At 48.4% G+C, this 27186-nt stretch overlaps 1 protein-coding gene across 1 annotated transcript; it reads left to right on the forward strand.

Annotated features, from left to right (window-relative positions):
* The first annotated feature begins 2313 nt into the window (after window positions 1-2313).
* On the forward strand, window positions 2314-12682 carry LOC112426263 (putative golgin subfamily A member 6-like protein 3). Its single transcript, XM_071100634.1, has 11 exons — window positions 2314-2638; window positions 4236-4355; window positions 4788-4847; window positions 5772-5859; window positions 6254-7218; window positions 7490-7567; window positions 9722-9812; window positions 10323-10408; window positions 10495-10581; window positions 10677-10833; window positions 10896-12682. Exons 1-11 carry the CDS (start codon window positions 2588-2590, stop codon window positions 10931-10933), a joined length of 1821 nt encoding a protein of 606 aa, XP_070956735.1. The 5' UTR covers window positions 2314-2587; the 3' UTR covers window positions 10934-12682.
* Window positions 12683-27186: the final 14504 nt, after the last annotated feature.

Here is a 27186-nt window from a genome sequence, read left to right on the forward strand (position 1 = left end):
TCCGCCTCCCGGGTTCACGCCATTCTCCTGCCTCAGCCTCCCGAGTAGCTGGGACTACAGGCGCCCACAACCGCGCCCGGCTAATTTTTTGTAATTTTTAGTAGAGACGGGGTTTCACCGTGGTCTCGATCTCCTGACCTTGTGATCCGCCCGCCTTGGCCTCCCAAAGTGCTGGGATTACAGGCGTGAGCCACCGCGCCCGGCCACCAGCTAATTTTTAAAATTTTTTTGTGGAGATGTTAATTCGCTATGCTGCCCAGGCTAGTCTTCATATCCTGACTTCCAGTAACACTCCCACCTTGGCTTGCCAAAGTGCTGGGATTACAGGCATGAACTACTGCTCCTGGTCGAGAGTTTAGTTTTGATTGGCAGTGGTGTTCTTGGTATCTTTTCATATTTGAGGCTTTGGGGCTAATGCTGAAGTATTACACTCACCATCCAAGGTTTACAGGACTTTTGTTTTAATGTTGAACAGATGGAACTGTTTTGTTCTGCATCTTTGCAGGTATACAAAATGTACCTACCAGGAATCTGCTTTATATCCATTGAAAGCAAGAAATAATACAGTAAAACTTTGCCTGGCTAGAGGCTTTGAAACAATGGTGTATTCTGGTTTAATTCTATTAACTTGGAAGTATGAAGGTGAAAAAAAAATTCAAAACTTAAATTTCCTGTTGAATGCAATTTGAAAATATCTACTTGGTGTTTTGTTATAGAACTGCGAGTGTGCCTGAGTCTCACATTGTGAAGATACATTTTTAAAACTTGAGATGTAAGAGGATATAAATGGTTCTGTATGAGATCAGGCTGGACGAGAACTGACACTTGTAAATATATGTTTTAGACCAAATCTCTGATTGCCACTTGTTTTCTTACCGCACTTATAAAAATAAAACACCTTGGATAGAGGGTGGGAGTAGGAAGGAGATTTATGTCTTTTAATTGCATGTCATTGTTGCATAACAAGGCAGAACATATGGTATCCCTGGCTTTGGACCTACAGAAGGAAACATATTTTTCTACCTGCTGTATGCCAGAGGTTCTTGAACACCTGGAGGGACTACTGCAGCACAGATTGCTGAGCCCTACTCCAGAGTTTCTGATTCACCAGGTCGAGGGTGGGGCCTAAGAATTTGCACTTGTAAAAAGATCTCAGGTGCTGCTGGTGCTGCTAGTCCATAGACTACATTTTGAGAACCACTCTTGTCTATTAACTGTAAATTGTAGAACTCTAGAAAAAAGTTTACTTTGGTCTGGGATAAGAAGCACACAAGTTATGGAGAAAATCATGAAAGATTCAACCCTTGATCCTAGCCTAGTGTGGAATTCAGGGAACAAGCAGTACACAGTGACATAACATAATTCTCGGTTTTCATGATTGCAAATCATAGCCAAGTATCAAGTGAGAAATTCAGTTTCATTTGCAAGGCTTAGAGAGGTCAGGTGACTCTAGAAAAATGGGACTTGTATTCTCTTAAAACAGTAGAGAGTTTTAATTGCTTATTCAATTGAAAGCTTTGTGTTCTTACTTATTTTGTATTTTATTTTATTTTATTTCTTTTGACATGGAGTCTTGCTCTGTCTCCCAGGCTAAAGTGCAGGGGCGTGAGCTTGGCTCACTGCAACCTCCATCTCCTGGGTGCAAGTAATTCTCCTGCCCCAGCCGACCAAATAGCTGGGATTACAGACACCCACCACCACGCATAGCTAGTTTTTGAATTTTTAGTAGAGACGGGGTTTCATCATGTTGGCCAGGCTGGTCTTGAACTCCTGACCTCAGGTGATCCACCCACCTCAGCCTCCCAAAGTGATGGCATTACAGGCGGGAGCCACCGCACCTCGCCCAAAAGTTTTGTGTTTTTAAAGATATTGGACATGTTTCTTATTTTTAAAAAAATCTTAATAAAGTAGGAGAATAACAGAAACGTTTTTCCAAAAAAGAGAAATCATAGTGATTATTTTGTCTTATTGGAATGTTGATACTATAGTCTGCTTCATTAATCATCAAGCATGCTACGGATTTTCCATTTTTCTAGGATCTGTATCTCAGTGAAGGTGATACTGGTAATTCTTGAACTCCATTTGAAGATGAAAAATATAGGCCAAAATCATAGGCTTTGCATAGAAGCTGGATAATGAAGACAGCTCTGGAGGAAAACATAGATACACACACACAGACACACATCTATATATAAAGTATACACACATATACCTTTTTAAGTTTATTTTTTACAGTTTGAAAGCTTCTAAAGCAAAGGCCAGCCCCTCCCCTCTCCCAGAATGGGCGGCCCCCTCCCCTCTCTGTGAGTGGGCAGGGACAGCTGTTGCATAGGCAGCTTTCCTTGTGATGCCACAGGTCCCTCTGGACTCCCTGCTGCCTGGCCACGCCTCCTTTCCCTTTCATCTTTCTCACTGACCAATGGGCTTGGAGCATTAAGGCCACGCCCCTCTTCTGAGTTCTAGTGGGGCCCTGGTTAAGCCTCCTCTGGCTCAGTTACACAGCGGCCTGGTAGGTGACTGGAGGCATTCAGCCGTGCTCACTGGGATTTCGCTGATGTGACCCCAACCCCGCCTCCCTCCGAACCCCATGATGTCAGAAAAAACACGACAGGGAAAATTCACCGCAGCCAAGAAAAAGGTAAAACGCACCAGATCATAGTCCCCAACCCAACCACAGATCACCTCCAACGACAAGACCATTGAAAGAGTCTCAGTCCCACCCCTTCAGCAAGCAGCCCAATCGCTGCCCTTGCCAATCTTTACCCCAGGGTGACTTTGGGCGGGTGACTCCGGGGGCTCCCCGCTCCATACACTGGCCCTCACCTCCTGCTGCCCCAAGCCCGACCTCCCTGGGCTCTTTGGGCTTGTGTCTCTCAGGACCTGGGTCCCCCAGCCCAGGCCCCACACTCGCCAGTCTTCCCTGGGTGACTTTGGGCTGGTGACTCCCAGGTCTTCCTACTGCGGACTCTGCCCTCCCCTCCTGCTGCCCCAAGCTCGACCTCCCTGGGCTCTTGGGCTGGTGTCTCTAAGGACCTGGGTCTGAACCCTGTGTTTCCCTCCCCAATCTTGGAGTGGCGACTCGGGCATTGCACTGATGTGGTCCCCTCAACTGGGAGGAATGGAATGTAGTGATGTCACAGTCCCCCTAGGAACTGTCATTACTGCTGCAAGACCAGCCTTTCATCTTACAACCCAGTCCCCTAAGTTTTCTCACCCAATTTCTGGATCCTCTGGTCACAGCACAAATTTCCAGTTGGAAGGGGAATGGGGACTGTGGGAACCAGGAGCAAGGGGTTTCAGACTGCCTTACTCCCTTCACATAGACATTGACAGTGGGAAAAGCCTGCACTTCCCCTGTGTGCTCAAAACGTTGACAGTATCTCTGGGTGGCCATGGGAGAACGGGTTTGGTTTGGTTTTCTCCCAGGCTTCTACTTTGCAGAGAGACTTTAACATTCTTTTCTGAGTTCTCCACAGTTCTGGGACCAGACTGTCCTTCAGTCAGTGGTCTCTGAAGTGAGATTTGCTCATCTTCAGTGGAGTAGATCTTGGGAAACTGAACTAGACAGCTTGAATCTTCCTCATATCATCTCAACCTGGGGTACTTTGAGTGCCACAGGATGAATGTGGGACATCTTTCTGAAGCATCTGATTCACCTGATTCTCTTGAGATAAAACATTAATGTACTTAGGGATGACAGTCACATAGGTTTTGAAGCATATACCAGACTTCTCTCTGAAATCAAGCTTGGGTTGTCCTCTTTCTGATAAATTCCCAGATTTAACAGAAAAGCTGCCTTCTGCTGTGAGGACACATTGATATGCAAGTGTGAGAGGTACTGGTGCACTTCTTCACACTAACGGACTTGTGAAGATGTATGACTCTAAACCACATGGCATACAGTTCCTGCCTGCTTCATGTTTACTTTTTGAACTCTGCCCCGGTTTTTGTCCCTGGCAGCTGCTGATTCATGGCAAAACCCCAGAGCTTAGAGTCAGAAGATGGAGTTTAAGTTCCAGTATTGCCTTTTTCTTTTTTCTTTTCTTTTCTTTTTTTTTTTTCTAACCATGATATCAATCTCTCTCAGTCACTAAAGGATTGTGACAACACCTTGTACAGTTGGTGGTGGCATTAAATCAGATGGTGTATAAGAGTATTTTGTCAAAACTGTGAAGGAGGAGGTGGCTGTAGGGGCTGATAGTTCTCATGAGTGTCACTGCTCTTCTTTCCCACAGTTAAAAGAATATTGGAAAAGGAAGAGCCCTGGCGTTCCAGCAGGAGCTAACAGGAAAAAGAAAATCAATAGCAGTAGCCGTGACACCGCCGCTTCTGGTGGTTACCACTCACCTGGGGATGTGAGTCTTGGCTGGCCAGGCTCCTGGGGACAGGGGGCCCAAGGGGCAGTAGAGGATAATTGTTAAGATTCGGGATGGACTGTTGTTTTTATGTGAATCCTTAGTACATGGTCTGCTGTAAACACCCAGGACACCCAGGAAATGGTCATTGCTGTTTGATTTTCCTCATCTCCAGTCTCAAGGGGAAGCCAGGCTAAGGAGAAGAGCCACTTGCCATCAGGCTGTCCCTTTAGGAGTCACTGAAAGGGCCCCAGGGTGGGGTGGTGGGGAGAAGAAAACCATGAGAGAAGTTGGCACAAAGGAGTTATGGGACAAAGGTTCCAAGATACACAGAAAAGAAACTTTTGTCAGTTGATGGGGAAGAAAGGAAGTCAGAGGGCTTAGACACTGAGGGGGACAGAACATCTCCATGTGCACTCTCATCTCTTGTAGTCAGCAACAGGTGTCTACGGGGAGGGCCCTGTGTCATCCACTACCCTGAAAGATCTGCAGGTAAGAGGCCCTGGGCCGAGGTTCAGTGACCCTGCAGGCCAGCCCTCCAACCTCCTCCCACAGCAGGGGCTGTTTGCCCCTCTGCCAGCTGAGACAGACCACACACACCCCTCCCCAGCCCTAATAACTGTTCTCTCTACCCCTCCCCGCAATCCTCCAACTCGTCCTCTCTGCATGCACCTCAGAGCCAGTACCAAGAACTAGCAGGAGCCCCGGACTCAAAGCTCCATAATAATCAGTCAACTCAGTGGAAACATCCATTCACTGTGAAGAGTCCAGTGGCGTCCTCTGATTCCACGCTGCCAATCCTGTATTCGTTTCCCATTGGGGCCCTGAGGAAAGGGGCTGGGGCCCCTGGTGCCAAGGGAAAATGGGGAGCTGGGGCACCCAGGCCTCACCTAGATGGACCCCAGAGCACAGAACGTGCAGCATGGCTCTTCTGCACTGCCCTCTTTGCTGACTCTCTCTTCTCCAGACACCCCGCTTGAGTTCTTGCCACACACTCCCTGGGGTTGTTGCCTCTCAGGGAAGCACTAGCCTGACTGTTTGTCAGGGGCCCGTATGTCTGCCCTGACTCAGTCCCTAATTTGCTTTTTGAGTCTGGACAAGCCTTCTCTCCTCCTTGGGCTCGTGTTTCTGGAGGAGGTAGAGAGTATCAAGGTCTCTGTTAGCTCTGAGAGTCCAAGATTTAAAGGCCCCTAGAATGGAAACCTCAGGGCCAAGGGCTCCTGTCTGTCCTTTTCTGTCTTCTATCTCTGCTGTGAAGAACCATACCTGGCCTGTAGGTGCTCAGTAGATGTTTGTTATATGAACGCACCTTTCTAAATCACAAGCTGGCAGAACGGGGGGGCCTTTCTCAAACTCTATCTCTACAGGTTCACCAGCCCCTATCGCCAGGGCCCTTTCGCCCTATGCTTTGGGCAGGTTCCCACATTGAAGGAGGAGAAGAAGCATAGGATACATCGGGTACAGAAGCTTGGGAGGAGCTTGTTCAAACTCAAAAACCAGAGGGGTAAGATGGGGCTGACGTGACCTGGGAGCAGGACTGGCATTAGAGGGCTGTCGGGGTGGCTTAGAATGCCCCAGGGAGGTGGGTGGATGGAAGGGCTTTGAGGCAGAGGGAGAGAGGTCTGTGCCAGGAGACTGCAAGCCTTGTCATCTGCTTCAGCCTTGGTGTCCCCATCAGCAAAGAGGGAGAAGTGCCCATTGTCAGCCACCCACAGTGCTCTCCATCTGAAAGTGGCTTGGAAGATTGGCTACCATCTGGGTGCGAGGAATCCTTAGCAGTGAGGCCAAGTTTGGGAAGCCTGAGAGGAGGAGCTCTGCACCAATGGGAGGATTTTTTTAAATTTATTTTTTATTTTTTTGAGAATCCAGAGGCCCTTATTGTCTGCTTCCTTTCTCAGCTGAACCCCGGGCCCCAGATCCCCCAGCAGGGCCCTCTGAGGTGCAGCAGCTACAAGATGAGACCAAACACCTAAGGAAGGAGCTGGAGAGTCTGGGAAGACAGCTCCAGGCCGAGGTGGAAAACAATCAGATGTTGAATCTCCTGAACAGGAGACAGGAGGGGAGGCTGCAGGAGCAGGAGAAGAGGATACGTGAGCAGGAGGAGAGGATATGTGAGCAGGAGGAAAGGATACATGAGCAGGAGGAGAAGCTACATGAGCAGGAGGAGAAGCTACATGAGCAGGAGGAGAAGCTACATGAGCAGGAGGAGAGGCTATCTGGGCAGGAGGAGAGGATACGTGAGCAGGAGGAGAGGATACATGAGCAGGATGAGAGGCTATGGGAGCAGGAGTGGCTGCCAGAGCAGGAGAGGCTGCTGGAGGAGGTGAAGAAGCTGTTGGAACGGGAGAGATGGGAGGAGGAGGAGGAGAAGCTACTAGAGCATGAGAGGCTGCTGAACCAGGTAGACAAGCTGCTGGAAGAGGAGAGGCTGCAGGAGGAGGAGAGGCTTCCAGAGCAGGAGAGGCTGTTGGAGCAGGTGGAGAAGCTATTGGAACAGGAGAGGTGGCAGGAGGAACAGGAGAGGCTGCTAGACCATGGGAAGCTGCTGGAGCAGGTGGAGGAACTGTTGGAAAAGGAGAGGTTGCGGGAGCAGGATGAGAGACTGCTGGAGCAGGTGGAGAAGCTTTTGGAACGGGAGAGGCGACAGGAGGAGCAGAAGAGGCTGCTGGAGGAGGAGCAGCTGCTGGACCAAGTGGAGGAGCTGCTGGAACAGGAGAGTCTGCGGGAGCAGGATCAGAGGCTGTGGGAGCAGGAGACACTGCGGGAGCTGGAGAGGCTGCGGGAGCTGGAGAGGATGCTGGAGCTGGAGTGGGAAGCCCTCTATGAGCAGCAGGTGGAGCCACACAGCAGCTTCCAGGAGCTGGTAGGTTGCCCCACCTGGGGAGCCTGCCCTCTTCCCTAGCCTTCCAGACCTTTGTTTCCCCACCTATAAAATGGGGCATTGTACTTGAAATGTACATGAAATGGTACTTCTAAAGGCACCTGTGAGTCAGAGCCCTGCTCTGATGGCTGTGGGAGAGAGAGGATGATTTTTCTCACCTGCCTCCACCCTTCCTGGTGCTATGGGAGGCAGACACCAAGTTCTGGGGTCTCCAGCTATAGTGGGTGGCCAATGATTGCTTCTCTCTGTCCAGAACAACGAGAACAAGAGCGCACTGCAGTTGGAGCCGCAAGTAAAGGAGTTGAAGACGCTGGGCGAGCTGAAAGACACGGTAACCTCTGACCCATTCAAGAAGGGCTGGGAGGTTGGCACCAGTCTCTGGGGAGGGGGGGCTGCCAGGCCAGAGGCAGGTGCAGCCTTGGGGCAGGTGACCCCAGAGCTGTCCAGGGCAGTCCTATGACTGTTTATTGCTTCCTGCCCTCTGAGTTTTAGAGGTGGGGAGCCCTGGGCTCCCCCTAGATCTGGAAATCATCAACCCAGCTAGAGGCATGGAGCCCTCGAGTCACAGGGGAAGAGACAGTGGTATAAGAGGTTGGCCGGGTGCGGTGGCTCAAGCCTGTAATCCCAGCACGTTGGGAGGCCGAGATGGGCAGATCACGAGGTCAGGAGATCGAGACCATCCTGGCTAACACAGTGAAACCCCGTCTCTACTAAAAAGTACAAAAACCTAGCCAGGCGAGGTGGCAGGCGCCTGTAGTCCCAGCTACTGGGGAAGGTGAGGCAGGAGAATGGCGTAAACCCGGGAGGCAGAGTTTGCACTGAGCTGAGATCCGGCCACTGCACTCCGGCCTGGGCAACAGAGCGAGACTCTGCCTCAAAAAAAAAAAAAAAAAAAAAAGAGGCTCCTTATGTCGGGTGTGGTGGCTCATGCCTGTAATTCCAGCACTTTGGGAGGCTGAGGCAAGAGAAACACTTGAGGTCAGGAGTTTGGGACCAGCCAGGCCAACATGACAAAACCTCATCTCTACTACAATTTCCAAAAAATAAAATAATAATTAGCCAGGCCTGGTGGTGCATGCCTGTAATCCTAGCTACTCAGGAGGCTGAGACATGAGAATCATTTGAGCCCAGGAGTGCAGTGAGCTGAGATCGCACCACTGCACTCCAGCCTGGGACACAGAGTGACACTGTCTCAAAACAAAACCAAACGGAAAAACCAAAAAGACTCCTTAGATTCAAACTAGATTCCGGCCTCAGTTCCACTGGTTATCATTCAACTACCTTGCATCTCTACGTCTGTTTCTTTAACTTCAAAAGGAAGTTAGCGTTTTCCTTGCAGAGGTGCTGAGGATTAAATGAGATAACACATGGAAACAGTAGGCATGTAGTACACTTAGCAGATGGTGGTTGGCTCTCCTTGCTATTCCACCAGTCTGTGGCCTACAGTTTAAATGGTGGGGAAAAGGATGTGAGATTTGAGGTTGGCGAAGGACGCATGTGGTTCTAGGCAAGGAAGGCAGTCTCTTAGGCCTGGAGCAAGGGACCAGGGGCCTGGGGAGGCCACAGAGCCCCACAGTGCCCTTGCTACCCTATTAATGGGCCAGGAATCTGGAAGCCAGCTAGCAAATACCCTCATGCCCAGGGTCTTCCTGCAGGTGGAGCTGAAGAGCCAAGAGGCTCAGAGTCTGCAGCAGCAGGGAGACCAGTACCTGTGTCACCTGCAGCAGTATGTGGTCGCTTAGCAGCAGGTGGCCACTTATCAGCAGCTGACCTCTGAGAAGGAGGTGCTGCACAGGCAGTTACTGCTGCAGACCCAGCTCATGCACCAGCTGCAGCAGCAGGAAGCTCAGGGCAAAGCAGTGGCTAAGATGGCCCGCCAAAAGTTGCAGGAGACTCCGGGGAGGGAGTTGCTGAGGACAGGGCCCCGAGAGGGACAACCTGGCAACCTCCGTGCCTTCTCACCCTCTTTCCTGGCCTCTTAGGAGCACCTGGAAGCTACCAGCCAGCAGAAACAGCAGCTAAAGCCCAGTTGAGCCTCATGGCTCTCCCTGGGGAAGGTACGGGAGACCACTCAGAGGAAGAGGCGAGAGCCCCAGGAGGAAAGGGGAACTGTTAGCAGCATAGAATTGAGGAGTTGGAAGAGACGTTTAAGACAGCTGGTCATTATGCCGACCGGGTGTCCGCGCTAAGTTCGGTATCAATATGGTGACCTCCTGGGAGCAGGAGGCCATCAGGTTGCCTAAGGATGGGAGAACTGGCCCAGGTCAGAAAGGGAGCAGGTCAGGTCTCCCGCACCAATCGGTAGTGGGACTGTGCCTGGGCAATATAGGAAGATCTTGGTTCTTAAAAGTAAAAATAAAGAACAGCTCATTCCTCTCTGGGAATGGGCTGATTCAGGGTTACACAGGGAGGGTGGGTGCAGAGGTGGGCCCCCAGTACTTCCCTTGTTGGATTGTCTGAGGACCCCTCTGGCCACCCCCTAGAGGAGATGGAGGAGGACATCTGGACAGTGAGGAAGAGGAGGCACCTCAGCCCATGCCGAACATCCCAGGGGACCTGCAGAGCCTGGAGGCCAGGTGAGCCTGACTTTCCCTGCCCCTACTTTGTCACCTTCCTCGGTGGTCCCTCCCAGATCCCCTTATGTTCTTGGTTTCCCTGCCTTTTGATTTCTGTGGACTTTCACTCCTTCCAGGAGCCAGTGGTCAAACACCATTTCACCTGTGACCAACAGGTGCACACTCTGAGCCCCAAGGGAAGGGGCTGCGCTCCACCTCCCTGCCCCAGTTGTTCTGTGTATGTCCCTACAAGAATACTCACCTCTTGCCTTCAGGTGGCATTTTTCAACTTCGCTGGAGCCAGTGCCCAGGAAGAGCAAAGGGTATGATGCCAGTGCCTGGCTCACCCAGTGGCTTCATCCCAGAGGACCCCAGGGACTGGGGGTGAGTCTGTGTGTGGGGAGACCCACTGAGCCCTGCAGGGGGCCATGGAGAAGGTGCAGCTGAGTAGGTCCTGGCATGGGCCAAGAACGGTGTGGGTGGGGCAAGGCAGCTGGTTCTTGAGATGTGACCCCATTATTTTGGCTCCAGAGCGACTTTATGGAGGACAAGGTGGACCTGAAGGAACCAGTGGAGTAACTGGAGCTTCGATTCATCCACCTCTGGGGACAGACACCGTAAGTGAGCAGGAGGCCAGCATACGGCAGGGGGAGCTGCTGGGCCATCAGAGGGGCCTCAGCCTCTGAGCTGTGTCCTCCTGCAGGAAAGTACATCAGCCAGGGGGCAGTGCCAAAATGCGGAACTGGGAGAGGAGGACATCATCAGGCTGGCCCAGGACCAAGAGATGGAAGTAGCGTGTGCAACATCTCTGTGGGGGTGGGAGTAGCGGTGGGGGTGAACTTGGACACCAGCACCAGCATGACAGCTAAGCACCCCTCCCTCCAGGTGAACCTGCTGGAGCTGCAGGGACAGGTGTTGCGGCTTGTGGGCGACCACAACGAGGGGCATGACAAATTCCTGACCACTGCCCAGAGTCCTGGTGATCAGGCCGCTCTAGGAGCCCCAATCCCCCTGGAGCTTGGGTGTGCTGACAAGCAGGGTGGTGGGTAGAGCGCTCAGGCGGGGTGGGCAGGCAGGAGCAGGGGAGGCTCGCACTGACCTCAGATCCCCTCCTCCCTCTGTCTGAAGATCTTCGTGGCTGAGCCTCACTGACAGCGTGGAGCCTGCACCAGGAGAGGCCAGAGAGGGTTCTCCCCACGACAACCCCACTGCACAGCAGATCGCGCAGCTGCTTCCTCTGACGCAGGACTCCCCAGGAGCACTGAGGCTTGGGCAGCAACCCCTGCATGCCATTCTTTTCACGGTGCCGAGATCAGGGAGATAAACCATCACTATCATCTAAGAGCTGGTCAAGAAATTTAAAAACAAACAAACAAAAAAAGTTTAGGGGTTAATCTCCTACACAATTCATTTACTTCATTTGAATGTTAGAGCCACTCATGTTTATTTGTGTTTCTAACTTAATTTAAATTTATTTGTTAAAAAGTTACAGAAGAGTGGGTCTTTCCCTCATGTTCACTATGGCATCCTTTAGCATTTTTCTTTTTATTTGATAACTGTAGGTCATTAGCATGCATATCGAGTTTGCCCTATGTGGTGGGAGTTCAAACATGCAAAAACCCACTATATGCACAAAACTGTTCTTGCTGGTTTGGAATAGGCTGCCATGATTTTTAATGTTATTGCAGCATGTATGTTCATTACGGAATTTGAATAAATTTTGCCTATGTTCTGCTGTTATGCTTGATCGACTCCTAATCACAGTGAGCTCTTCATTAGCTCAATATGTGGTCTGCCCTCAAGTGCGCTATTTATTAGTTTGTAATGTGTCACTGTGAGTACTGACATTTACAGTTGTTTAAAGATGGAGCAGTGGAGAGAGCCTTTCCCTCTTTTTCTGTGTATTGGGGATGGGCGTAATAACATTTTGGGGAGCTTTTTAAATCTCCCGAAAGAGGAAAGTGGCCTGCTCTGGCACATGTGTGCAGGATAGAATACGTTTCATTTGTTTCAGAGCCAAGAATGAGTGCGTTACTATGGTACTCCCCTTAGGATTTGAATGTGCTCTGGGCTCATGAAGATATTACATCATGAGCTGGGGCAGTTGTACTCCTTTTTGATGACCTAAAAAGGGATTGTGACCTAAAAAGGGATTGTACCACTGTTAATTAGCCAAATTATTTGGTCTAACAGTTTTTCTTTATCGTTCTGAAACTGGGTTTTTCTAATACATTGATACATTATTTCAAAGGTATTTTGATAGTTCAAATCACTTCACTTTTACCCTGACACATATAAATGACTAGGAATGACCTTCAGATAGCGTTTAGCATCTGTAACCTATCTGATAATAATGTGTTCATCAGGTACCTATGGATTAAATCACATACTGGCATATTTAAGCTGAATGTCAATCTGAAAAATAAATGTGCTATCTTACCTGAAATACCACTCTTTGTGTAGGTATTTTGTCATAAGTTTAAGAAAAAGCTAAAAAGATGGAAATCCTATGACAATAACTTAAGTCTTACTTCTCAGTGCATGCAGTCGTTTGCAATATCTCATTCAGCCAAGTATTTGTTCTCTTCCTCATTCAGTATAAGGCAGCTCTCAATTTGCTTAGAAGGCAACATTAGAAGGTTCGAGTTCAGCAGAAACATAGAATTTTAAAGTGTGAGTTCAACTGAAAAAATTTGAATTTCTGTAGGAAGTAAAGAATAAAAATGCCTATTGAAAGACTGCAATATATGATAATTATTTTTAAAGTGTTTGATTAACCCTGATAGGTTTTCCCAAAATGAAAAAAACTCAGTTCTAAAACCAAAGCTGCTTTGTACAAAACATGAAAATGTAAATCACCCCATCCATAATAGCTTCTCTAAAACTTTATCTTGCAGTCACTTTCAAATAACTATTCAAAAATGTAACTGCTGTATTAATGTCTTGAAATAAGTTAAAACATTTTAAAGTATGAACACCATAGTTTAAAACAAAGACTCTAGGGGAAGGAAAAGTAGAGAAAGAAATGCCAATTCCAGTCCAACCCTTTATTTGCCAAGTTTTCTTAGAATTACTTTTACCAACTTCTGATTTCTGGTAAACAGAATGTATAATGGAAATACTGACTTTTGTCTAAAGTGGCATTCTTGACTGCTTCTGTGATGCTACTGTAATGTAACAAATTATGAAATTCTTGCAAGGTGCTGTTTTTGCCTTAAAATTTTGTGTGTCTTGAAAACTATAGTATTAAAGGTATTGAGACTGTGCAAATGCCGGGAACATTGGCATGAGATAATCAGTTTTTATTCTCACAAAATTGTAACTATGTAAGTGTGTTTATTAAAAGAACATAAACTAAAAAGTTACAGGAATTAAAAGTTGTGGGATGAAAAAGTTATGGGATAAAAAATACGGTGGAAAAGTTGTGGCAAAAAAGTTGTGGAAAAAAGTAAAAAAAAAGTTTTATGGAAAGTTTTTTTTTTTTAAAAGTTATGAAAAAGAAGTTACTGGATTAAAAAAAACATCATGGAATAAAAATAAATAAGAGCAGGCCCCTGTCAGCATAAGCCTGGGGAAGCGGGTCTGGAGTCTTCACCCCCACCATGTCCCTACAACCCCTTCCCAGTCACCCCTTTACCATTAGGGTAGCAACACAAGACTCCTGTCTAATGGAGGGAGAAAAACAGACCCTTTACCACCTTGACCAAGGCTGAGTCCTTACATTTCTGGATGATGATGTTTGTTATTTAAGAACCAGAGGTTGATGGAGTTGGTTTGTTTGGGGGAGTTGTGATGGCCTCCTTACTTTTCCCTCAGGGGGGCTCCCATCTTCTTACTCAGAGAGGCAGCTCAGGCAGGACAGTGGAGCTAACTGTAGACCAGACGAGGGCACAGGCTGCCGGGGGTGACCCGCCCTTCCCCCATGTACATCTGTATCTGTGTAACATTCTGTATGTATCGTACCTAGTAGAGGTTGCAGCTGGCAAATGAGGAAGAGGTTCTTATAATTATTTGCAGCTGGGAAACTTATTTATTGCTAGCATAGGAGCGAGGAAGGAGGCGGGGATGGAGTCATGGCTCCCCGGTGATGGGACTCCTGTTTTCTTTGCTTTTTATTTGGGAATAAATGGATTTAGCTACACTGCTCAGCCTGGTATGTTCCCGTTTCCCTCAGTGGGTCCTGCAGTTTGTCCCATTGAAAGATGAGCCCCAGAGTGTCTGAGCATGTCCAGTTGGGTGTTGGCTGCCTGGTGACACCTGGTGGATTTCACGCGGACTGCCATGGCGCCTAATGGGCACAGTGCAGCCCTGACAGCCAACAGGTTCAGAAGACTGATCTAGCTGTGGCCGGGAAGACACCACCAGCACCCGAGGGCACTGACTTTCACCCACTCCAGGTGTCTTCCATTCCATCCCCCTGCCTCCCTCTCCTGTCTGCACCGGGTGGCCTGTCTGTCCAGAGTGCAGGCTGCCCCGCAGGCTCCCTCCAGGCTGAGTTTACGGCCCTGACCCCTAGTGGCCAGAGCTGGCATCACAGGATAAGAGCCAGCTAAGCTCCAGGGACTTTCTAGGAAAAGAGTCCCTTGGAAAGGGTGTGACCTTTTCACCGCTCCCAAAAGCACCCTAAAAATGGCTTGGACTTTTCCCTCCCCTGAGCTCCACAGAGAGCACAGCCAGCAGAGGACACATTCTCTGTCATCCAGAAATGGGTTGGAGTCTCAGCCGAGGGACAGCAGGACTGGTAGAGACTGTCAGTCCACACAGCTGCCTGCACAGCACCCCCATGCTTGCCCAGAAGGCGGGAAGGATGGCGGGGACTGGTTGTCCACAGGCCGGGCATGACAGGGAGGCTCCCTGGAGGTGGTGCACTTTGGAGGGGCAATGTCAGGAGACAGCTGCCTCTTGTTGGGCCACAAGACTCCGCAAGGACAGCACAAGGACTGATTCCCAGGGCTAGAGGCCAGGCAGTCGGCCACATATGTGTGTATGTGTCTGCGTGTATGTGTGTGCGTGTGTGTGTGTGTGCGTGTGTGTGTGTGCGTGTGTGTGTGTGTGTGTGTGTGTATTTATTGCTATTTATAGAACAGGGCAGGGGCATACCACAGAGGGGGCACAAGTTTTCAGCAATGGTCACAGCTGGATGTGCCAGCTCACCACTACAACAGACTAAGTCACAGATGAAGGGGGCTGGCTTTAGGGCTGCTGGAGCCACTGTCAAGTCACAGGACACCCACCCAGGCAGGCTTGGAAAGGGAGGTCTCTGAGAAGAGAAGGATCTGTTCATCACTTCAGAGGTCAAAGTGGGACCTGGGGCTCTCAGGACGGGATGGACTTGCCTGACCCAATCAGCTGGCATTGGAGAGAGCGCAGAGAGAAAACAGGTTAGAGAAAAGCCAGAGCTGGTGAGGCAAGGGCAGAGCATGGGTGCACCGTAGCAGCTGTGAGAGGGCTGGAAAGGGGAGGGTGTAAGTGTGGGCATGGCAAGGTTCCTGGAAAAGAGAGGCTGGAAGGGAAAGGGAAGGAAGATGGAGGAGAAGCCAGAGCTTCATAGGTAGTGCCCGGGGGCTGTGGCGGCCCTCCCCACCCCACACACGCTGACCTCTCTCATGGCACCCAGGCAGTCCACCCACAGTTCAGACCAATGCCAGCCCCCAGGACTTCCCTCTTCTCTGGTCACCCTGTCTTCCAACCCACTGGGCCAGGGCCACCTCTTGCTTGGGGAGCCCCACCCAACAGCCACCAGGTCTGATAGGGAAGGAACACTGCTTGAAACAAAATGGTGAAGCTATAAGGGATGGATGGCTGGAGTGAGCACCAGAGGCCCCTCTGGGCAGTCAGAAAGCTCAGGGTCCTCTGAGGGGCCCTGGGGAAGGCAAGGAGGACAGGTAGCCGGATGCCACTGGACATAGACTTATAAGTCTAAGAGGGGAGCCTCAACTGGTAGGCAGGGGGCTGCAGGTTGCATAGGTGAGGCTGGGCCCTTTATGATGGGAAAAGCAGAAGAGGAAGAGTCCGTGGCAGGACAGGCAGGTGGGCTCGCTAGGCGGAGCTCGGCTGGGCCAGCAGGCACTGTGGTCTCCTTGGCTGAATAGCACAGGCGACCCCTAGGAGCAACAGGCCAAGGTGAATGAGCCTGCTGGTCGGCAGTAGTGCTTCAGCGGGGGCCAGGGACCCTGCCTTCAGTCCACACTAGCAGCTATGATGGTACCTGGGAGGGAGGGAAGGGGGTTGTGTGTCCCTGCCCGGTCTGTGAAGTGTGTTGTGGGATGACTGTGTGTATGGGACTCTCAGGCTTTTATCCTCGATCACCACTAGATTGCTGACAGATAGAGGACATGGGACCCTAACTATCACCCTGAATCTGCAGTGGATTTGGCTCTCGGCACTCCCAGGCTGGGAGCTGGATACCTGCCCTGGCAGCATGACTCAGACTGTATGACAGGTACAGCGTGCCCAGGATGATGTGCCTAGTCCTCTGACCGCCTCAGATTCCAGCCCTACACACAACCCGCTCCAAGCTCCCAGCCCCTACACCATAAACCATGAGCTCTGTGCCCTCTCTGATGGCTTCACGTCTGCCAGCTTGGGCATGGAGCCTGTTCTAAGAGCCCCCAGGCTCAGCCATGGAGACCTTGAGCAGTGACACTGAGTCCCGTGGCTCGCAGGGAGGGAAGTGAGACAGCCAGCAGCACAAGGACAGAAAGAGGAAAGAGCAAGTCTGCAGCTCCAGAAGGGAGGGGCAGGGAGCCTGGCTCTTAGTCCCCAGGTGTGCCCCCCGTGTGGAGCTGGGGCAGCAGGGCGGGCAGACCTTTCAAGCAGAAGGCAGCAAGGCATATACCTACCAAGGCTGACGCTCCTCATTGAACCCCACCATTAGTGATTCTGAAAGACAGCATCAAATCACATGGCAGGTCACACGCATGGGTGGGGCAGGCCTGAGGGTGGGGGACACACAGGCACATGCCGGAGTGTGCACACACAAGCTGTGAGGCCCCACGGCCCGCATGCCCACACTAATACACATGCCCACAAACAACACGTATACGCCGCCTTCTCTGCCACCTGCAGGTGCCCAGCACCCTCACCGGCTGGCATGTGCCGCATGGATCTGGGACATGCAGCCACACGGCACACTGAAGCACATGTGTGGGCAGAGTCACAACACAGATGCTCGCCCACACACAGAGGCATTTGCACCAGCTCCCTGCACACTCGTGCCTGGTGTGCTCAGAGGAACACCCATGCTGCTCATGGAGACGGGGCTTGCTCACTAATGTCCAGCTGTCATTTCTCCACCTGAGAGCCTTCCATGGCTCCCTACTGCCTACAGCATTGAACCCCAACAAGTCATACTCTTCAGACTTTGAAGGTTCTCCACCGTATGCCCCACCTTCCCCACAGAGCTCTTCCTCATTCTGTCTGTGTTCCCTGCTTTGGCCGGGGGCTATCCTCGATGCGACCCACACTACACCTCCGCCCATGGCAGCTTTTTACCCAGTTATCCTCCAATTCCTCACCATGTAAGCCTATCTTAGTCATGCCCCGGACTGCACTGAAGCCAGCCTGCCTTGAAGAAGTTCTCCCAGAATGCCCTTTTCCCCAAGGTAGGGTCAGGATTTGTCAAATGTTTAGCGTGTGTTAGCAAGACTGGAGTCGGAGCAGGCATCAAACCTTACATCTCATATGTCACACCTCACCATAGACCTGGGTGCCAAATAGCCTGAAGAGTCTGAACTCATGTTGGCCGTTAGCAAAGTGCTCCTACGGCTGCATCTGCAGTTAACATAGCATCCCTATGGCCACTGTCTCCCTGGATCTCCACAGCCATCCTAGGAGAAATGCAGAACATCATCATTTGATAGAAGGGATACTGAAGCTCTGGGAGGAAAGGGGACTTGCCTAAAGCCCCAGGGTGAAGCAGCAAATCTGGACTCTCATAGACAGCCTAGAGCTGCCAGCATTCCCTTACGATCTGTGCCCTTGGGCCTGGCTTAATTTTTTCCTCTCCAAAGTGCCATCTGTAGGGCCAGAGGCTGGCAAAGCCTGACTCATCACTGGATGCCAGTTCCTTTGCCTGACTTTCAGTGATTCCTATCTTACCCCGGGGTTTTGTGTTTCTTGTCTCAACACTATCATTTCTCATTCCTCCACAAGTTGAATTGCTCACTCCAGCCACTTGAAGCATGCTCTTCTGGACACAGTTAACTCTATGCACATGGCTGGTGCTAAAAAGAAACAAAGAGCGTTTATGTCAATTTCATTGATTAACAAAAGTGATGGCTCCACTACAAAGTAAAGTTGATACTGCCTGGGCCTCTGAGTTCAACAGCCTTTTAGACAAATGGCTCTGAGCTAAAACATGAGCATGCACGCATCCGCATCTGTCTCGGTCTGATGACATAATCTGGGTATCGGTTGTTATCCTTGAGCATTTTCCTGCCTCATTAATGCATGTGTAGCTAGCACAATAATAATCATAGCTATTAATGGCTAAAGCTGAGGGCTTTCCTGAGCCAGGCAGTGGCTTTAAAAACTTTAAAGTGGCTTTTAAAACTTTAACAGCTAAAGCTGAGGGCTTTCCTGACCCAGATAGGGGCTTTAAAACCTTTAAAGTTTTCACATAGGCTCTCATGGAATAATTTCTGTTTTTCAAACCAAGAAACTGAGACTTACTATCACATTTGGGATTAAGTTAAAAAAAAAGAAAAGAAAAGAAAAGAAAAGAAAGAAAGAAAGAAAGAAAGAAAGAAAGAAAGAAAGAAAGAAAGAAAGAAAGAAAGAAAGAAAGAAAGAAACAAACAAACTTGGCTTAAACCTGTCAAGTATTTCAAAGCCAGCAAGTGGCTAAATCGGAACTTGAACCCAGCAGTCTAGCCCTGGGATCCTGTGCCCTTACCCAGTATCCAGTGTTGGCTACACAAAACTCATGAGTACATGTTTTCAACTATAGTTTAAGGGGGTGACAAATTTTTCACTGTATTTTATGTAGGTGACTTTCAGTTAGGGGGTATTCTACTTACACAATCTATTGAGCTGGATATTAACTGAGAACAAACAGAAACTAATGAACTCTGAAAAACATAAAACATGAGCAACATGATGTCACTGCAAACATGATGTCACTGCAAAAGACAAAACAGCACATAGCCTTCTTGTGACTGTATTTTGCTGACAGTCCACGAGCTAATACTCAGCCTGAACTCAGCAGTGCTGTTCCCTTGGGAGACACACACACAAACACACGGAGACACACACACACACACACACACACACACACACACAACGTGTTGGTAGTTTTGTGTCTCCCCGCCAAAACACACACACATTGGTGGTTGTGCCGCCAGGAGCCTCCAGTCTGCCAGTGTGAGGAACGGACCAGATGGGTCCAGTAGTGTTGGGTCAAGGCGAGCAGAGGGCAGCCGGAAGCGCGCCCATGCTCTGGACTCCTGCATCCGCCGAAATGGGTGCTCACGGGGCGCGCGGGAGTGAGGGGTGACGGGTCAGGAATGAGGGGTGAGAGGGAGGGGGACGGGGTGGAGGCAGCCCCTTCCCAGGCGGCAGCTGGGGCGGTGATGCTGTTGCCCTTTTAAGCTGCCGCTTCACAGGAGCCGCGCTTCCTGCCGGTGGAGTCCGTTACAAGGGGAGCAGCCGCCCAGGGGCTGCCCCACAGCTCCCGGCAGAGGCCTCGGTGTCCCTTGCGGATTTCCTGCCGTGCTCCAACTGGAGTCAAGGCAGCGGGAAGAGGCGGAGCCGCGAGAGCGCCGCCGAGCGGCCCCACCGGGTGGTCGCGGCCACAACAGCGGCTCCTCACCGGCTCACCTTCCGCGCCCCTGCCGCCGGAGATGAGGGTAAGATGTCCGCGTCTGTGTGTCCGTGTCCCTGTCAGCGCCCAGCGGCGGCCCCAAGGGGCAGGGCGAGGGCGGAGAGGAGGCTCCGGAAGTACCCGGACAAAGGGGAGCCTGCCCGAGAGAGGCCCGGGTTCCCCGGGCGGGGCAAACGCGCCCCTTTCTCCTGTGACTGGCCCGCCCCGATCGCCGGGACTGCCGGAGGCTTGGGTGGGAGGAGGCGCAGGTTGCGTCTCTCTATCTCCTTGCGGGGGGCTGGCGGTACCTCTCGCCCTTGTCCCCGAGCCCGGAGCTGGGAGCCCGCGTCGCCCGCAGCCCATTCGGGGCCCATGATCGCCCTCAGTCAGCCGGCCTGCTCCCCAGAACCGCGACTGGGTGTGGCAGGGCGGCTCCAGCTGTTGTTTGAGCCCAGGCGTGGAAGGGGAAAGGCCTTTAAGATTTTCGGTTTTTTGACAGGGCGCAGTGGCTCTTTCCTGTAATCCTAGCGCTTTGGGAGGCTGAGGGGGGTGGATCACCTGAGGTCAGGAGTTCTAGATCAGCCTGGCCAACATGGTAAAACCCTGTCTCTACTAAAAATACAAAAGTTAGCTGGGCATGGTGGCAGGCGCTTGTTGAGATGGAGCCTCACTCTGTCGCCCAGGCTGGAGTGCAGTGGGCGATCTCGGCTTACTGCAGCCTCTTCTCTTGACAATCCATGGGTTCAAGCGATTCTCCTGCCTCAGCCTCCCGAGTAGCTGGGATTACAGGCGCCCGCCACCATGCCTGGCTAACTTTCGTGTTGTTTACTTTCACCATGTTGGCCAGGCTGGTCTCGAACTCCTGACCTCAAATGACCCACCTCTGCCTCCCAAAGTTGTGTGATTACAGACCTGAGCCACCTCAGGAGGATCCAAGGCCCTTAAGTGTAAAGGCCTCATTCTTCAGTCAGGTTTTCCTTGTTCCTGCATGTTCAGCCAATCGTTTTTCAGTTTGTGTTTAAGGAGAAACTAACAATGAAAATGGACTCCTTGAGGGAGGAAAAGTTGGAATGCAGCCTCTGGTGCTGTTTGAGCGATCCCTCTCCCCAGGGCCCGGCCAGGCCCCTGCTGTCTTCTGGAAAGGCGCATTGTACCCTGGATGCTGCAGGTAAGAGTCCTGTACAGGCGCTCTGCCCGCTTTTCCTTTCAGGCTTCTGTATCAGCTATTTTTCCCCTATAGAATGTGCCCCTGACAGCCACCCCCTAACCCTACCCAATTTGGCTTTGCATGTCTGACCATCAAGGCTCTCCTGGGTCATATTTAGTTCATGCTGATATTTCCCCTTCCTCCCCTCTTTCGTCCTTACTATTTTTGCTTTGGTCATGTTATGCTGTGTTCTGTAAGGCTTTAAAAAAATGTTTATAGTGGCAGGGGAGAATGTTTTATAATTATGCTTTGTGCTTTTTATCTCCCACTCAATAAATGCTTGGGAAATACTTGTTTTGTTGAATGTCTGACCCTATCCTAGCTATGTTGTGCTGGAACAAAAATCTAAACTGCCTTGTAAGTTAACTGCTAAGAATTTGTCAAAAGTGCAGAGATAACATCAAGAACTTGTTGTGGATAGTACAAAAAGTCTCTAAGGGCTTGATGGAAGTCTGTAAATTGCCTTCATATGAAAGAGAGTGTAAGAAGTGAAAATGTAAAGCATGACTGGAGAGTCGGAGTCATGAAGCCAGGGTCCCTTTCTCCAGATCCTTTGTAACAGTGTTATGTGATCTCTTCTAGAAGATTGTTCTGAAAGATAATGCCAGCTCGGAACCTAGGAAACCCCCAGTGGGTTTCTGCAGCTTAGGTGGTTCAAATCCTCATCAGCACCTTTCCTTTCTTGCCTCAGTTTTTGCTTCCAGTGATGTTCTCAGTAGCTGTAATTGCTGTCTGTCTTTGAATCCTTAAGCTTTTTTTTAGATGACAGGGATATATGTGCATTTTATTTTACCAAGTGTTAGAATTTTTATTCTGCTTTTGTGGGCTCTGGGTTAGCTGCGTGGTTGTTGTAAAATGATTAGCAGGGAAAACCGTGTGTGTGTCTGTGTGTGTGTGTGTGTGTTTTAAGTTTCTTTTGTTGTCAGAGGACTTAAAATTTTATTTTATATGATAATTCTGTCAATTTACTTTATTCTCCACCCCATATTTATTGAACGACAAAGTATGAAAGTAATGTGTCCCATAACCAGCTTTCAGGAGAATCACAACTGCTGTGTATCTCAAATTTTTTTTTTTTTTTTTTGTGGGGACAGAGTGTCACTCTATCACCCAGGCTGGAGTGCAGGGGTGCGATCTTGACTCACTGGAACCTCTGCCAGCCAGGCTCAAGTGATTTTCCTGCCTCAGCCTCCTGAGTAGCTGGGATTACAGGCACCTGCTACCGCACCTGGCTAATTTTTGTAGTATTAGTAGAGATAGGTTTCACCATGTTGGCCAGGCTGGTCTTGAACTCCTGACTTCGTGATCTGCCTGCCTCAGCCTCCCAAAGTGCTGGGATTACAGACGTGAGCTACTGTACCCGGCTGAACTTTCAAGAAGTTTCTGTATCAGCTTTCAAAAAATTATGATATCAAAAGATAGCCATGCGCTACATTTAGAAAGATACAGAAACTGAACATACTGGCAGGCAGTTTTTCTTGTTGGTGCTTGAGATAGAGCCACACGTTGGTCTCAGTGGATTTATGGAGAAAAATAGATACAGAAAGTTATTTGTAAATAAGACCAAAAAATCCTTTTTTTTTTTTTTTTTTTTTTTTCTTGAGACGGAGTCTCGCTCTGTCACCCAGGCTGGAGTGCAGTGGCCGGATCTCAGCTCACTGCAAGCTCCGCCTCCCGGGTTCACGCCATTCTCCTGCCTCAGCCTCCCGAGTAGCTGGGACTACAGGCGCCTGCCACCTCGCCCGGCTAAGTTTTTTTTTGTATTTTTAGTAGAGACAGGGTTTCACTGTGTTACCCAGGATGGTCTCGATCTCCTGACCTCGTGATCCGCCCATCTCGGCCTCCCAAAGTGCTGGGATTACAGGCTTGAGCCACCGCGCCCGGCCAAAAAATCCTTTCTTAAGCAGTGACAGGTAAAGAGGATGCCTTGCCCTTGATTGAGACAGTTGTATGGTGGGGATGGTAGTGGTCATAAACCTGTTTGAAATTTGTCTGCTTCTAGTAAGCTTTGTGGTAGCTGTCACAGACAACTTCATCCTCACAGGCCTTAAAATTACTATAAAACTAATAGAATGGAGGAGAAAGAAAGGACCTGAATACTTAGATGCTTAAATAATTGTTCTGTGTTTTCATAACCGGTGAAAAAGAACAGTGTTAGAATCACTTAAACACTCCATGTAAGGAACACTGCCTGAATTTATATTGCTATTTTTGACCATCATTTACTGTTGAAAAACTGGCATATTGTAGGTCATATTTTAAAGACAAATAGAACACTTATCTTTTCAAGATGGTTATAAAGCTTAACCTTATCAAAATTACAACATGTAAAGCATATTCTTGAAAAATATTAATGCATAGGTTTAAATATAGGTCATCATTTTAGATGTCTTTCAAAAAACATCATCTCTTAAATATTAAACTGAACAAACATTGAACATATTGTAGAGTTTGTGCTCAAGGTGAAGTTTCTGGGGTGATGGATGTTTTATAATATGGATAACAAAAACTTATTTTAAGAAGTTTAGAAAATTTTTAGGCAAAACTAGAAAATCATACCGATAATTCTACCACTCAGAAGGTAGCACCATGAGAATTTTGTATCTTTCCAGTCCTCTGGTCATCTCTTTTCTCCTGTGCTCGTATGTGTTCCCTCTCCCTTAAAACAATCAGATTTTGTTTTTGTAATCTGCGTTCTCACTCAACAATATGATAGATCCGTGTCATAAGTTACTCCTCTACACAGTGCCTTCAGTTATTCTGTGGTTGTGTTGGATGACTATACCATCTAGTCATTCGTGTTTCCTGGTACTGAATACATAGGGGTGAGTGAGTGAGTGACTGTGTGTGTGTGTGTGTGTGTGTGTGTGTGTGGGTGTGTTTTCTACCTTAACTAATGCTTTGGACATCAATAGGTAGAGCTAAATCCTTGAAACGTTCCAAGAGGTGGCTTTCATTTCTCATTGCTGATTTGTTTTCTAGAGATGGAACAAATTATATTGTATGGAAAAAAAGTTTTTTGAGATGAAGTCTCGCTCTTGTCACCCAGGCTGGAGTGCAAAGGCATGATCTTGACTCACTACAACGTGCACCTGCCAGGTTCAAGTGATTCTCCTGCCTCAGCCTCCTGAGTAACTGGGATTACAGGTGCCTGCCACCATGCCCAGATAATTGTTGTAATTTTAGTAGAGATGGGGTTTCACCATGTTGGTCAGGCTGGTCTGGAACTCCTGACCTCAGGTGATCCACTCACCTTGGCCTCCCAAAGTGCTGGGATTGAGGAATGAACCACCCCACCTGGCCTTTTTTTCTTCTAGGTACCAGCTGTTATATGTGAGATTGGTAAAAATGTTAGAAAGTGTGCAATGAAATGGGCGTTCTCACAGTCATGACAGAAAGTAGAGTTATCTTTGACTTTCTAGAAAGCAGACTGGCATTCTGGAAACTTGCCTAACCTCTTCCCATTTAGGCAAGATGAATTCTGACCACCCCTCAGTGGCCAATCTTGTCCCTGTGATTCCATATCTCCCAGAAGGAGAGGTCTAGTCTCAGAGAAAACCCAGATTTGCTTGACTTAGCCCACCTGACAGCTAATCACTGGAAATGGGGTGGGCTGGTCGAGTCCTTTGGTCAGGTTTTGTGTTAAGAGAGGGATGTGGAAAGATGGGAGAGAGGTAGCAAAACTGGCCTCAATGGAACTAAGTAAGTTAACATAGAATGACAAAGGAATGTTTCTTCCAAGGAAGAAATTGTAGGGAAGGAAGAAAGTGGAGGGGAAGGCAGCAGTTCTCAAAGTTTTGGGGTCAGGATTCCTTCACACTCGTAAAAATGTATTGATGACCCAGGGAGCTTTTGTGTATGTAGGTTATATCTATTGGTATTTATCACTAGAAATTAAATCAGAAATATTTAAAATATTCTTTAACAGCTCACCAAATATTGTTATAAATGCTTTTATTAAAAGAAAATTTCTAAACCCAAAGTAATACAATCTAACATCTTTTACAAATTTCTTTGATGTTTGTCATTTGCATCTGCATTCCATTTATTGTGTGATATTTGCTTGAAAAAATGTGAAGAAAGGCCAATCTCATACAGATAGCCATTTTAGATCATTGTGGATATTTCTTTTTTTTTTTTTCTTTTTAATGAGATGGGGCCTTGCTCTGTTGCCCAGGCTGGAATGCAGTGGTATGATCATGGCTTACTGGAGCCTCAGTCTCTGGGGACTCAGGTGAACCTCCCACCTCAGCCTCCAGAGTAGTTGAGACTACAGGTGTATACTACCACACCTAGCTGATTTTTTGTATGTTTTGTAGAGACAGGGTTTTGGCATGTTGCCTTGGCTTCTTTTTTGATACTCCATCAAAACTTGATTTTTCTTGAACTTTGGATCTTTTACCCTTGCATGATATGATAACATCATGCATTGGTCACTTTGAAAATAATGGTTCACTGAGATCTTCTATATGTTGATACATTTGATTATACAGTATCAAAATACATTCATCAATATCACCATCAATCTTATCAGAATATTTTGGAAAGCGAATGTGGATATAAGTTTTCTAAAATTCTAATTTTTTGTTCAAAAGCTTGAGTTTTACTATCAACAGTTTTATTGTTGAATTTTATTATGGCCTCTCTGTTGTTTTCCTTGAAATAACAGAATCTCCATTTTTGAGAAAATGTCTCCCAAAACCCAAGCTGAAATAACATTTTTTGTCAGTCATCCTTTGAAGTAAAAATGGTATTCCATTAAAGTGGTTAATTCACTTTATGACTTAGTCACCCGAGGGTTTTTTCTCAGGCCGTCTGTAGGAATGCTCATGTATACTTCCCATTTCATCACATGAAATATTGAAAAGATATATTCAAGGATTAAGATGTAAGATTTTCACTGCTTCATCATAGACATTCTTTTTATTTTTGAGACAGAGCCTTGTTCTGTCACCAAGGCTGGAGTGCAGGAGCATGATCACAACTCACTGTAGCCTCAACCTTCTGGGCTCAATCAATCCTCCTGCCTCAACCTGCCAAGTAGCTGGGACTACAAGCATGCAACCAGCATGTCCAGCTAATTTTTGTATTTTTAGTAGAGATGGGGTTTTCACTATGTTGGCCAGGTAGGTCTGAAACTCTTTACCTCAGGTGATCTGCCTGCCTTGGCCTCTCAAAGTGCTGGTGTTACAACATGAGACACCATGTCTGGAGTGCCCTTCCTTTTTAAACCTTTAAACCTTTCCTGTGCATAGTAGTCATACCATGACTGCTAGTAGTTTGGTGTTACTGCCTTTATTTGTGCCAAAGCACCAGCATTTTTACCCACCATTGCATCTGCACCATTACAAAAAATATCACCATGTTAGTATTCCTGTCAAAATAGTTTGGACCTGGGGATCTGAGGGCTGCACTTTGTGAACCATTGAAATAGGTACTTAAACCTACTATATATCTTTTCATCCACAAGGTTTTTAAAAACTTGATTTCAGTTAATGTTTCTGTAATTTTTAAAATATGGTTTTGAGGGGTTTCAGTCCAGAGCAACAACATGTATTTTATTTTGCTTATACTGAAGTTTACTAGATGAATACTAACCTAATAGAATGAGGTCCTAAATCTAGTTGCAGTTTCTTTAGCCAAAAGAGAAAAAGAGAAAAAAAACTCAAAACACAAAACTAAAAATTTAAAACTGGTCCATATGATGTATTCTCAATGTATGCTGAACAATTTGAAGAAGAAAATGCAATACTCAGTAAGTGGTATTCTTTAAGAACAGGATTGGGCCAGGCACGGTGGCTCACATTTGTAATCCCAGCACTTTGGGAGGCCGAGGCAGGTGGATCACAAGATCAGGAGATCGAGACCACCCTGGCTAACACGGTGAAACCCCATCTCTCAAAAAATTAGCTGGGCGTGGTGGCGGGTGCCTACTACTCCGGAGGCTGATGCTACTCCGGAGGCTGGTGCAGGAGAATGGCATGAACCTGGGAGGCAGAGCTTGCCGTGAGCCGAGATCGCGCCACTGCATCCAGCCTGGGTGACAGAGTCAGACTCCGTCTCAAAAAAAAAAAAAAAAAAAGAATAGGATTCATCTAAAGAGTTTCCTTTAGCCTGTAAAGAGATTTGGGACACTGTAAGAGAGGAATGAGAATAGTGAAATAAATCATTATTGAAGAGATATACTGTTAATGATGTCCTCTTTCAATACAACTTGTTTTTCTTTTCTTTTCTTTTTTTTTTTTTGAGATGGAGTCTTGCTCTGTCACCAGGCTGGACGGCAGTGGCACATCTCAGCTCACTGAAACCTCTGCCTCCCGGGTTCAAGCAATTCCCCTGCCTCAGCCTCCTGAGCAGCTGGGACTACATGCATGTGCAACCATGCC

This window comes from Macaca nemestrina, chromosome 7, assembly GCF_043159975.1.
Source record: "Macaca nemestrina isolate mMacNem1 chromosome 7, mMacNem.hap1, whole genome shotgun sequence".
Classification (NCBI taxonomy): Eukaryota; Metazoa; Chordata; class Mammalia; order Primates; family Cercopithecidae; genus Macaca; species Macaca nemestrina.